Source organism: Lepidochelys kempii, chromosome 10 (assembly GCF_965140285.1).
Source record: "Lepidochelys kempii isolate rLepKem1 chromosome 10, rLepKem1.hap1, whole genome shotgun sequence".
In the NCBI taxonomy this organism is placed as follows: Eukaryota; Metazoa; Chordata; order Testudines; family Cheloniidae; genus Lepidochelys; species Lepidochelys kempii.
Window position 1 is genome coordinate 47,742,582 of NC_136389.1, and position 13,818 is coordinate 47,756,399.

General features: G+C 45.7%; 1 protein-coding gene across 1 annotated transcript in view; it reads left to right on the forward strand.

Moving 5' to 3' along the window:
• PPCDC (phosphopantothenoylcysteine decarboxylase) overlaps positions 1–4,386 on the forward strand; it is a 35,204-nt gene extending 30,818 nt beyond the window's left edge. The window contains exon 5 of the mRNA XM_073303431.2: positions 4,110–4,386. Within this exon, the coding sequence (XP_073159532.1) occupies positions 4,110–4,195 (86 nt within the window). The 3' untranslated portion in view covers positions 4,196–4,386. The remainder of the gene's footprint in view (positions 1–4,109) is intronic.
• Positions 4,387–13,818: the final 9,432 nt, after the last annotated feature.

Here is a 13,818-nt window from a genome sequence, read left to right on the forward strand (position 1 = left end):
AACTGTTCTGCTAGGGTTCTTACAGCTCATCACATCAAATTTCTCACATGTCCATGATTACTGTAAATGGAAATACTCAAACGAGGTCAAACCACACAATAGACTTTGGCAAAAAGCCATCTGGATCAACATGCCTTCCCTTTTTTGTCTTTTCCTTTATCTATTTAACTAAGATCCCCCGTTACCGTGGTGGTATCTGAGCACCTCGCAATCTTTTATGTATTTATCCTCACACATCCCTGTGAGGTAGGACAGTGTTGTTATCTGTACTGTACCGGTGGGGAACTGAGGCACAGAGAGGATCCATGACTTACCCAAAGTCACACAGGAAGTCTGTGGCAGAGCAGGGAATTGAAGCCAGGTCCCCCAAACGAGCACCCTAGCTACTGGACCATCGTTCCTATGTATCCCTCACTACTGATATCTTATACCCATCAATCACCTCCATCTCCAGAAACAGTTGTGGTTTTTGGGTCTTGTCCACACTGAAGTTTGCTCTGATCCCACTTGTTGATGCCAGCAAGGTTCAAACCCGTAGAGTAGAAAAAGAAAGCTGCAATTTGCACCAGTCAGTGTTTTGCCTGTCTAGTCTACAGGTTTGTGTTGGTGCAGTTACACTGATGACAGGCCACTGATGGCTGGAATTGGGGCAAAACCTCAGTATTAGCAAGGGCGTCAGCACACAGTCTTTGCTTGAATTACTTTCCCTTGTAATTTCTCTCCCCTATTAGACCCAAGAAGTCTCTAACCGTGTCTACACCCGGATTTTTGGATCTGTAATTCCCAACAGATTCCACTCCCTCAATGGATGCTGTAATATAAACAATACTCAGATGAGCTCAAGTGTTTTTATCACTGTATTGCTTAATCTTTCTGGGACAGTAAGACAGACTGGCCTGCAGCAGCTGACTCAGGCAAAGTACTTCCTAATGCTTACACTTTTCATCCTGCTTAGCCAGTATTCTGTGTCATGAGCTCTTAGCAGAGCCTACCTAGCTAAGCTTTTCATCATGGTTAAACTGAAGAATGTTTCTCTTCTGTTTCATGACTATTTTATTTGTTTTCTTATTTTGTTTGTGATTGTCTCTCAGAGGTGCATAGGTTTTGTGTCGGGGTGGACTTCACCCTGTATGAATAATTTGTGGGTTCAGGACACACTGCTTACCAAGGTTTGCACAGCTAAAAAGGCCAGATGTGACTTGCCAAAGGTGAAATGGAAGTAGTTGGGAAAACACAGGCAGGTCTTGGAAATGTTATTTATGGATCATGAAGATTAATGGCTCTGTATGCAGAACTGTAAGGAGCAGAGGTGACATGTAACTGTTGATAGTGGAAGGCACAATTTAAAGGTTTCAGGGGGGACCTGACCACTCCATGTGTTGGCTCTGCTTCCCACCCATGTCTCCTTTGCATGCTCTCCTCCTTCTGCCTCCTTCCGCAGCTCTCCCTCTTGCTGTCCCCGCCCCCAACCCCGCTACTTCTCCATAAATTGCCAGCAGGGTGTATCCCGCTCCCAGCTGCTGTGTGGAGAACCAGCCCCCCCCCCCCCCCCCCCGAGAGCACTCAGAACACCTGCAGCCTTCCCGGAGGACTCCTTCCTTCCCCTCTGCCTCTGGCCAGGACAGCACTCCGGGAAAACCCAAGACCCTCGCACACAGAGCGTGGTCCAGGAGGAGACGTGCCCTGCATGTACCAAAGCTGTCCAGAGCCCTGTGCAGCGCTGGCATGGGGAGCCTCTTTGCCCCACAGATAAGCGCTGGAGTGGGGTCTGGGGAGTGATTTCCAGCCTGTTCCCGCCCTGGACTTGCAGGCTCCCTGGCAGCCCCATGGGCAGGGGCTTAGAGCCCTCTTTTCACCTCTATCAGGCCTGGGCCCTGGCCCCAGGGAGCATGGGGCTGCTCTGTCCAATAGGCTTTGTGCCCAAAGCAGCAGCCACATGTGGCGCTGCTCCTCCCTTGCTGAGCCACCTCTGGCTGGGCTTTGTGGCCACTGAAGCCCCTGCAGTGCCCAGCACCTGCAGCTGGTTCAGGGAAGGTAGGGATGGATCTGCTGGTCCCCCCCAGCCCAGCTTTCTGCTGCCGGGCACCAGCAACGGCCCTTCCCTGCCTGCTGCCACTACCTGCTCCAGTGGCCTTGCCCAGTTCCAGTGTGCTGCCCAGCTGGATGGTCCCTCCATGGAGAGCCCCAGGACTCAGCTGCTTCTGCTGAGCCCTCTGGACTGCGATGGCTCCGCCCTGCAAGCCCCCCAGTGCTGGTGGATGCCTGGCTGGAAATGGAAGGCAGAAATCTGGGGGGCACGTGACCCCGTGTGCCCTCCTCCGACACGTTGCCTCTGGTAAGGAGGCAATCCAAGAGGATGTCTCTTGTCCATATCTGTTGGGCGCTGCTCCATCTGTTCAGGGTTAGACAGCATGGAGATTAACACACAAGCCTGCCTATTCCTTATCTACAATGCAGTCCACCAGCAGGAGTTCACTTGTTGGGAATTATGAGTCTGAAAAATCCTAGTGGAGAATGAAGGTTCTTTCAGCTTTTTAGGAAAATAGTTCCTTTGTTCTTTCAAAACCATCAGTCACCAACAGGTGCTGACAATTATGGGGCCTTCCTAAAGCAAGTCTAAGGTAACTAATTTCTGATTAGGAACTAGGTAACTAACTAGAAATTAGGTAATTAAATTTTAAATTAGAAATAAGGCACACTTTTTTAACAGTGAAAGTGATTAACCTTTGGAACAAACTACTAAGGAAAGTGGTGGATTCTCCACATTTGAAGTCTTCACATGAAGACTGGATGCCTTTCTGGAAGATATGCTTTAGTCAAACCAAATTATTGCTCGAAATTTAGGAGTAGCTGGATGAAATTCTATGACCCGTGTTTGACAGGAGGTCAGACTAGATTATCTAATGATCCCTTCAGGCCTGAATATTTATGAATCTATGAAAAAAGACTTCAGGAGTGAAAGCAACATCTCCACTGAAAGATTTAGTGCACATCTGGCAAGTAACCAATCCCAAAGGAAGAGTTTTTACGTTTTGTTCTTGTCCTTACATTTCCAAGAATTAGTTCAGGATGCAAGCCAAAGCAAAGTCAGGACAATTTTCACTTGAAAATAGTCTTAATTTCATTGTATATTGAAAGCGTACAAAAATACAAAGTGTTCATGCTTTTGACATAGAAAAAAACGGCCATTTTGCATCAATTTCACACAGAAATAAAGTTTCTGGGTTTCAAAATGAGAAGTTAAATGAAAAAAATTCTCACATTAATTTGTTTTGGTCATTTCTACTCAACTTTTTTAATCAACCAATTGGCATTTAACCAGGACACACAATCCACATAGACCCTGGAGAATCGATGAGGCTCTGTGGCTAGTTCATGGGTATTTTTCACCTGCCCATATGGAACACAGTTGCTTTCTGATATTCAGGCCACTATGGGAATCAGGTGGGCCACTCATGAGGACCCATAATTTGTGGCAGTGTCTGGCCCCTTGGAGTTTGGCAGTGGGAGCCATAGGCGCCGATGCCATGGGTGCTCCAGGGCTGGAGCACCCACAGGGAAAAATTAGTGGGTGCTCTGCACCCACCGGCAGCCAATCTCCCCTCCCCGCTCCACCTCACCTCCTCCTCTGCGTCCTCCCCTGAGCGCGCCATGTCCTCCACCTACCTTGCCGCCAAGCTCCAGGAGGAGCAGGAATATGGTGCGCTCAGGGAAGGAGGCAGGGAAGAGGCGGGGCCGGGGCAGGGATTTGGGGAAGCAGTCAGAATAGGGGCAGGGAGGGGGTGGAGTTGGGGCAGGGACTTTGGGAAAGGGGTTGGAATGGGGGCGGGGCAGACGGTAGATGGGGGGGTCGAGCACCCACCGGCATGAGCAAAAGTCGGTGCCTATGGTGGGAACTGATCTTCACACTAGCCTTGTTCTGTCTTGCCAGCATATCTGGTGTAACTCGCTGCAATGCACTGGTTAGAAAATACACTGGAACATTGCATTGCTGTGTGTATGGGAAGGAACAAGGCCAAATTTCAGCAGGGCTTGTGGTATGTCAATGCTTAGCAGTTGTGCAGCCTCCCTGGGACCTGAGTTTTACTGTGTGTGACCTTGCTCTCCAGGTCGAGGTGCCATGGCGGAAGTATGGACCATTGTGGAGAAGGTGAAGGTGATCCTTTCAGAGCGGGACTTGCCGACACAGAGATGATTCCTTGATGTAAATCACGTTTGCCCCCCTTCTTGACAGTTTTTCAGTGTGAGGATGAAAGCAATGGGGAGCTGAGATGGCATGTGCCTCCAAGAACATTGCCATCAACTGAAAGAATAAGATGTTTGGGATCCAGTGCCATCAGCTGCTCTTACATTAAAACCTCTTACATCATTATAGACCGTCCAAAACTGAAGTCAAGTTTCTATATATGATTATGTGGGGGCCGTCTGCCATACCTTATACACAGTTCACATACAAACATCTGTATAGAGAGGGACTTATATCATACTAGGCCTCTTTATCCTGAGTATTTTATATGGAACAGTTTTTGAAACATTGAAAAGAGAATTTCTTAGTTGCTCTATGTCCAGCATCAAGAGGAGTCAGAGAAGAGAATGGTGTAAAACAGTGGTGGGCAAGCTGCGGCCTGTGGGCCACAAACAACCCGTCAGGGTAATCCGCTGGCGGGCTGTGAGATTGTTTGTTTACATCAACCGTCTGCAGGCATCGCTGCCTGCAGCTCCCAGTGGCTGCGGTTCACCGTTCCCAGCCAGTGGGAGCTGCGGGAAGTGGAGGCCATGAACTGTACTGGCCACTGCTTCCCACAGCTCCCATTGGCTGGGAACGGTGAACCACGGCCACTGGGAGCTGCGGTCAGCTGTTCCTGCGGACGGTCGATGTAAACAAACTGTCTCGCAGTCCACCAGCAGATTACCCTGACGGGTTGCAGGTTGCCCACCACTGGTGTAAAAATATTTATTATGGGAATGCTCCCAGCCTCCCACTAAAAGTCACTGTAGTGAATGTTGTAAGAGCACTGGTTTTGGAAAGCTCCTATAGCAGCTGCTCTAGTCTTCACCTTTCCAGCAGGAAGCCCTATATTATTGATATTTCCCCAAGAAACTATAATGGGAAAAGGGTACAATTTTACATTTGAAGGCCGTTTGACTCAGTCTTTGCATGTTTTTGGTGCCTGATGTGCACTTTCTAAATTACTTGAATGTTATTGTTTTTTAACATCACAGGAAAAAAAAATACATTGAAAGAGAGCACACAAGGCCTTGTATTGACCTTTGCCCTTTTGTATCCATTGATGTGTGGAGATGCAGACGTCAAACGTAAACCAAAATGAACTTTTGCTCAGCCTGGCAGGGCGCTGCAGGTCTTAGAATCAACATGTCTGGCCACTCTGGAAAGCCTGGGGAAGCTGTTCCCAAGAGACTTTAACACTCCTTTTGAAATTGAAAAATTAACTGCATGATGAGGAAGTTAGGAAATCCTGACCATGAACACCAGCAGTTAGACATGAGAGGGCCCCACAGTTCATCCTCCTCCTTTGAAATGCAATCCTTCTACCTGAAGGGGACGGGAGTGGACTGGGGAGGGTGCTGCAGCAGCAGACCACAGCATTTGTTTACAGATCCTAGAGTTTATTTTTAACTAGTTACAATCAAATATAAGACCTTCTGTACAGAACCTACATATTAGGCAACCTTTGAGCTCCTTAGCACGAAAGGTTATCATGGAGTGTTTAGTTTCCTTATCGACGTTACACAAATAAAAAGGCTTCTGAACTTTCCCACTTTGGCTTCTTTACTGATGTAGAGTGGGCCCCTTGGGGGCCCAGAATTGCTGGGGATAAGGGCAGAAGGGAGTCTAATGACACAGCCTTAAGAGTAGCAGGGATGTTCGGCTGGGTGATACTGTTCCACAGTAGCGGTAAGAATCCTTGTTTTATAGCGGTGGCCCGGTGGCTTCTGGTCCTCTGTCTGGCCTCCAGCAGTGACCTACCTTTAGCAGTGCTATATTGTGAGGGTGACTGTCTTGTGGGGTTTTTCCATGTTTGTGGGAAAAGTCTCTTACTATTAGTCTATTAGAATAGCTTTGTAATGGTGACACAGGGTCTGATCCAAAGCCCATTGACATCACTAGAAAAGACTTCCATTGACTTCACTGGACTTTGGATCAGGCCCTCACTGAGTGACTACAGAACCTTTGAAGAGAATGTGTTCTGCTGGTGGTTACAACGGGATGGGAATTGGGACTCTTGGGTTCTATTCCTGGTTGTGCTACTGATTTACTCTGTGGGATTGGAAAAGTCACTTACCCTCTCTGTGCTGCAGTTTCCCCATCTGTAAAAAAAAAAACAGCTAAACTGGAAATAACACAAAACTATCTTGTGAGGCTCACGTAATTGTAAAGCACTTGCAGATCATTGAATAAAAGGAATTTTATAATTTCAGAGCCAAGAGAGAGAATTCAGTGGAGATTATGTCAATGAAGTTGTATAGATATACATTAAAGTAGAACATGATCCATAGCATGAGGAAATATGAGCAGACAGTGAGATGACCACTTAAGGAAGTAAGAGAGAACTGCCTGAAAAATAAAGGATGGAGCTTTTTCTTAAAGGACCCCACTCTGTTTTACCTGTGGTACAATATCAGACATTAGTGTGCCATTGTGTGATCCTTGGAAACCTGAGTAGACACTCCTCAGAGTACCTTCTTATTGGATATGGGTCATGGTGTCAGCATGGGTTAGTTTAAACTTTGTTGAAACCAGTGGGTGTAACAGCTACTCTTCATTTGAGATAAATGTAAGAGACAGTTCGACTCCTGTATGGAGCCACATAGCTGAAACAATAGCAGCCTCCATCCAAAACACAGGAACATGTGACTACTGTGCACATGGGGACAGAGGGGTTTTGCTGGGTATTGTTTTGTGAATTTTTGTCGTGGAAGAGAGGCTGAAAGACTAAAGAAGGCAACAAGGAAGCATCAGACACAACAACAGAAGCAGTGTAGATCTGAGGAAAAAACTAAGAGTGCGCTTTTGGGCTGAGTTCTGGCTAGAAAGGGGCTTGAAGCTGTGATCAAAGAAACTGTGTCCTGCTGTTGGATTTTTGCTGTGCTCAGACAAACAGGACTTCATACATACTTTGTAAATAAACAGAGTTGCATCAAAGACACCTGCTCTATCATCAGTTTTTCCCTGCCAACTGAAACAGCGTGCAGGACCCTGAATTTTGGCTAACCACTTGGGTCTAAAAGGGGTAACAGTATATTAGGCATCAAATGAGGGATATCTCATAAAAGTGATCTTTGAAACAGAGAAGAAGGAAAACTGGACTTTTTCCCTTTTTTTTTTTTTTTTTTTTTTTGCTGCTTTTGGATGTACAGCAGACCTGAAATGTTTGCGGGGAGGAGGTTTGTTTTGGTTTTTTGACATTATAAATTCTAGCCTTATCTGCCCTATTTTTCTTGAAAATCTCCATGGATGACTGGAGGATTAGTATGATTGTGACATCACAGACGGCATGCAAGTGGAAGCCAATTAACTGATGTTGTTTGTTCCCATTTTGTTTAGAATTCTTTTTTTTTCTTTTTTTGGAGGGGGTGAGGGAGCAGCACGTGTTTTAACTGAAATGCCTGAAAAAGTAATTGGAACTACAGCTCTTTTTGTTAAAGATTCAGTGCCCATTCCCCCTGCTTTTAAGGGCTGAGAAAATTCAGGATCCATATCTAGGGCCTTTATCTAGAGTAGGATTTGGAAGGCTAGCTGACATCTGAACAGACTAGTGCAAACGAGGCAATGTGCCTTTAACACGTTAGTTATACTGGCTGAGTTAAAGCCTAGAAACTCATCCAGTTTAATTCATGTTAAAGGGTGTGTCTTCACTGCAGGGTTAACTTGAGTTATCTACACTTGAGTTACTTCTCTAGAGTTAGCCTAGCTTGAGTGAGGGTATGGGCTTGTCTACATTTGAAACGCTACAGCAGCACAGCTACAGTGCTTCAGTATGGATACTACTCCACTGACGGGAAGGGGTCTCCTGTTGGCATAGGTAGTCCACCCCCCCGAGAGGCAGTAGCTAGCTAGGTCTACATAGGGACTTAGGTCAGCTTAACTACGTTGCTCGGGGATGTGGAATTTTCACGCCCCTGAGCGACGTAGCTTGGTAGACCTCACTTTTTAGTGTTGACCTGGCCTAAGAGTGACCTGACCACACCGTGAAATAACACTTGAGTTGCTGCATCCACACTGGTACTGCAGTCACTTGTATGGGGTATTAAGATTTCTGGGTGCACGTTCTATGCTTCTTTGTGCTGCACTAAGCTGCGTCTGGTACTCTGTGAGTTCTTTCCTAGTACATTATGGGAGAACTTTTCTATTCTTTCTGGGCACATGGAAGAAATTGTGGGAATGCTTTGGAGGCAATCAAATGGAGCTAGCTTGTGTCCACACTACCGAGTGGTGATGTTAGGAGCCTAAAAATTGTGCCATCTCAGGCTCTACCCTTCCTCAGGTCAGCCCACTCCAGATAAAAGCACCACCATGAGGGAATGAAGGGTTTTCATGTGTGGACCGGATACAAGCTAGGGACAGCACTGAAGTTATAACTTGAAATAACTTTCCAGTGAAAACAAGCCCACAGGTGCACTACTTTGTCAACATGAGGCTGTTAGCACATTTTAGCAAATGCCTTCTAAAGCCTACTCTAACAAGGCCTAAAACCTCCAAAGAGATCTCCAACAAACCTCAGAGAACACACAATGTGATATTTCTGATAGTACTAAAGTGAAAAAACAAGCAAGTCAAAAATAAATCTCCCATATTCACACTTTCTTTTATTACAACATGAACAATTAAAAAAAAAATCACAAACCCAATTCTTTGTCCTTTGCAGATCATTTATATGTATATATATATATATAAAGATTGATCTGCCTGCCCATCTATCACCATGGTATCTGGTAGAGTTACCAGAGATGAATATGATCCTAAATATTTTTCCTCTGCTATCTTTAATAGGTATTTATAGGGTGCTTGTCATCGTAGTAAATGCTGTGAAATATCTTTTTTAAAAGCCCTGACTCCAGAAGTTTGTGTGCACTGGCTCCGGGGTTGACTCCTGTTTGAGGTGGGTGGTGGGGTTCACACTTTTGCAGCTGTTAGGCTGGAGACGCCTTTCTGCAAGCCAGGGAAATGGTGTGGCTTACATCTTCGAAAGCTCTTTGCAACAGGAAGTGAGGTGCTTTTCTTTTTGAAGAGAGCAGATTTTACAGAGTTCAGCAGCAGGAAACTCAGCAAAAGGCAGAGAGATCTCAACATCACAGGGGTTGCGCAAAGGCTTTCCCTGCAGCTCTGAGTGGGCTGCGACCTTAGGAAGAAGCACTAATGGTGATAGATTATTGGTGATGATTAAGAATAACACCTGTCCATAAACATATAGTCTTTAGCTGTAGCATATCTGACAAAAAGAAAAGGAGTACTTGTGGCACCTTAGAGACTAACAAATTTATTTGAGCATAAGCTTTCGTGAGCATCTGATGAAGTGAGCTGTAGCTCATGAAAGCTTATGCTCAAATAAATTTGTTAGTCTCTAAGGTGCCACAAGTACTCCTTTTCTTTTTGCAAATACAGACTAACACGGCTGCTACTCTGCTATCTGACAAAGGCAAAGCTGAATGTAATTAACCAGCAATGTACTTGAATTTTTTATCTGGACTGCACTGAATTTTGAGAAATGGCAACATCCAACCCTTATGGCCAGATGTAACATCCCAAAGGACTGTGTTATATTACAATGCGGCCACACATAGAAGTAAGATTCCTTTTGCTTACTGCTTCTTCTTGGCCATTGTTTATTTTACAATGATCCATCATTGTGGTAGAGTGGCAAAAAACAAAACACTCATCCTATAGAATGGTTTAGATAGAGGATTCAAGAACAGTGTCCCAGTATAGCCCTATAAATGACATAGGATCATTGAAATCAAAGGGGGGTAATGCTGGAATTGAGATCTTAAATGATATTTTATAAAGGGGATTGTAACAAGGAGGCCTTGGCCAGCCAGCCCTGTTCAGCTAGCCCTGCCCCATTACACCTGGACTGCATGTTGGATTTAAAAGGAGGAAATACAAGCAATTGGAGACTGGCTGTAGAGGACAGCAGTTAAGTTGAATTGGAGGGGAGAACTATAGGAGTGGAGCTAGCTCCTTTGGTGGGCCTTGAACCAAGGGCAAGGGTCCAGGCAGGCAGCCCTGTGGACTGCTGTTGCTGAAGAGCGATGGAGAGCTCTAGAGGAGCCTGAGAAGGGCGAGATGCTCAAGCTCAAAGAGGGACAGAAGATGCTTTAATAATATTTGATTTTGTTTGTAGTTTTAATTCTTTTGAGGGGTTCCTGGGATGGGAGAAGCCCTCGGTTTGCTACCCTGAAAAGAAGACTGTGACTCCATTGAGTTTCTGCTTGATTTTTAAAGACTTTGCTGCTGGCCCAGATGAACCCAAAGCAAGGACCTTTGAAGAGGCCAGCTGAGAGAAGCCAGCTTAGGGTCTGACCAGTTACTTAAATACACTGGAAGGGTTTAAATTTGTTTAGTACTTTGGCCAGAGGGAATGGGAGTGATCAATTCATGCAGGAAAAGCCAGGGAAACCCACTCCAGAAGAGGGAACAGAGGCAAGGAGTTGACCAAGAAGGGATGCAATGGGGTGACCATGCCTGTGACAAAGATGAAGAGTCATTTAAAGAAACAGTAGGACAGTACAGGGAAGATCACAGAGTGATAGCAACTTTATAGTGATGGAATTGTGTAAAGATGACCAAATGTGAGAGGTGATTCTCCTGTATTGGCAGACCCAAAGGAAGTACCACAACAACAGAGGATATGATTTCTTTGAAGATGGTTTGCTGAAGGACATAGTGAAAAATCATTCAAGGTTGTTGGTGGTGTTCACAGAGCAGCTGCAAATGGTGGAGCACTGCTTCTGTGCCCAAGAAATGAACATTGACTGCTGGGATTGCATCATAGTGAAGGTTTGGATGATGAGCAGTGGCTGCAAAACTTTTGGATGTGAAAGCCCAAGTTCCTGGATTTGTGGGCTGAACTCCCTCCAGCGCATGGTCACCAGAATGAGAGCTGCATTGACAGCGAAGAAGTGAGTGGCGGTTGCACTCTGGAAGCTCACAATGTCAAAATGCTACTGCTCAGTGGGAAATCATTTTGGAGTTGGAAAATCCACAGTTGGGGCCGTTGTCATGCAAGTGTGTAGGGCCATTAGCTGTCTTCTGCTACACAGGACTGTGACTCTTGGCAATGTGCAAGAAATAGTGGATGAGTTTGCAGCAATGGGGTTCCCAAACTGCAGGGGAGTGGGGGAGTCCCTATTTTGGCAACAACCCTCCTTGCCCCAGAGTACTCAATGGAAAAGGTTACTTTTCTATGGTTATGCAAGCATTGGTGGATCACTGGAATGCTTCACCAATATCAATGTGGGCTGGTCAGGGAGGGTGCACGATATTCGCATCTTTAAGAACACAGGACTGTTCAGAAAGCTGCAAGCTGGGACATTCTTTCCCAACTGGTGGGTGCCCACTGGCAATATTGAAATGCGGCTGCCAACAGTGATTCTGGGGGACCCAGCCTACCCCTTGCTCTCCTGGCTCCATACACTGACCACCTTTACAGCACTAAGGAAGGATTCAGCTACCAGCTTAGCAGGTGCAGAACAACCGCTGAATGTGCTTTTGGTAGACTGATGGGACACTGGCATTGTTTACTCACTACATTGGATCTCCGTGAGAAAAATGTCCCAATGGCTATAGCGGCCTGTTGTGTCCTGCATAATAGCTGTGAAGCAAAGGAGGAAAAGCTGCCTCCAACGTGAAGGGTGGAGATGGAGTGGCTCTCTGCTGACTTTGAACACCCGGACACAAGGGCTATTTCAGAACCCCAACGTGGATCTATGTGTTTGAGGGAGACTCTGAAAGAGCACTTTAACAGTCAGCTCCAGTAGTGTTTTCTGCTGGAGTTTTGGTTTCTGCTTAGGATTGGGTAGTGCCTGCTGTACATTTATAAATATGACTGGGTGTTTTCCAGAAGCAGTGAATTCTGTGATGCTTGGTGTACATTTACAAGTACTGTTTCCTTTGAACACCGTTCTGCGATATATGTTGGAACTAATAAAGGTAATTTGATCCTCCAAAAATAGAACTTAAATTGGTAGGAAAAAATACTGCAGAAAATAATGTGCAAAAAAATCCACAGGCAATGTTTTATGAATTTTTAACATAACTTCATGAGGTGCAAATTTAAAATTAGAAAGGAAGGAAACATTTAAGTCCATTTGAATCCACAAATGTAGTCCGTCGTGGGTATACACACACCAACTGTGGTTGTCACAGGTCAGTGTTATATGAAGCTGTGGTTTTCCTTGCTGTCTTCCAGTGTGGAGTGGTGTGGGTACTGGTGCACCCCATTATGCCACATAGTATGTTCAGAGGGTTTAGGCATTCTTCAAGAACTGCAAAGAGTGGAGAGTTCTGGATTTTTGGACCTGTAAATCAACCAGGATCTGAAGCATTTGGGTTTGCTACGTGAGAAGACCCATTATGTCCTGGTGCATTTCCCTCTCCTTTTCCTGATGGAACGCCTGGGCTTTTTTTCTATCTTCTGTGTCTTTCTACATGCTGTCGGTCATACGGGCCCTCCAGATCCATTGGTCACAGTCTGATGCTTGGCTTGCAGGACCTTGCGAAACACGTCCTCAGCCGTCCTCTTCTTTCTCAACAGGATAGGCTTTCTGCGGGTGTGGAGGGGGCACCCTGAAGGTCGTGACACCAGAAGCTCCTCATAAAAACAGACAGATACTGTGATTTACAGTCGCAATGGAAAGGGAAAGAAAACTTTCAAACTCCCTCTCCTTATTCCCATCAACAATGTCAATATGACTTGCTTATTGACACCAGCTTTGGAGCACCACAGCACAGCACCACTCTCGACCCCAGCTATAGTGAGTGATTTTCAGTTGCACAAAGCTATAAAATTTTCATCCCTATTCCATGGATCTAAGCATAAACCAATGGCACTGACTATTGGCACTAGTTTCAACAGAAGGTAGTGATTTTAGCTGATATCTCACTATGAAGGATAACAAAGGTACAGAGAACACAGCTGCTGGCATCCTGAAGCTGCCCGGGCCCATATGCCACTAGCCTGTTTACTGCAATGTCACCAACCAAACTCATCACAAAGTGGTGTGGGAAAGTGTCTTACCGTGGAGGAAGAAATAAGTCAGCCATTCCTAGAAATTTTTGGGAGCAGATTGCATAGTATCTCCTTTCATGGCGATCTTTCAGGAGGATAAAAGGTACATTTTTATGCATATAAAAAGTGCTCCAGATGGACCCCACCCTGCCTAACCCAACAGGGGAAAGGAAGGCAGGTGCCAACTCTACCTTTCTTGGTTGTACCTCCACCTCTTCTTGTACAAATAAAACAATGAAAAGTTGATACCTTTGTCTTGTTAACTTGGGGATGGGCCAGGCACCATCTTTAAATTTCAATGCTCTAAGGAAAAATATATGCGAACTCCCGAGTTCTCTTCCCCTTCATCAGGCTGATCTGTGCTTGCCTGGTGGGACTGGCTAGACTGTGGCAGAGACTCAAACAGATCCTGGCACGCAGCATGGCTAGAGTCCCCTGCAGTGTTTCCCTCCCCTCCCCTCACTGTTCACAACAGGGGTCTCTATCTCGGGCTCCTCTGAAGCATCCACAGGGGTCTGTGGGGTGCTGGTGGAGTCTCTGCCAAATATGGCGTACAGTTCCTTGTAGA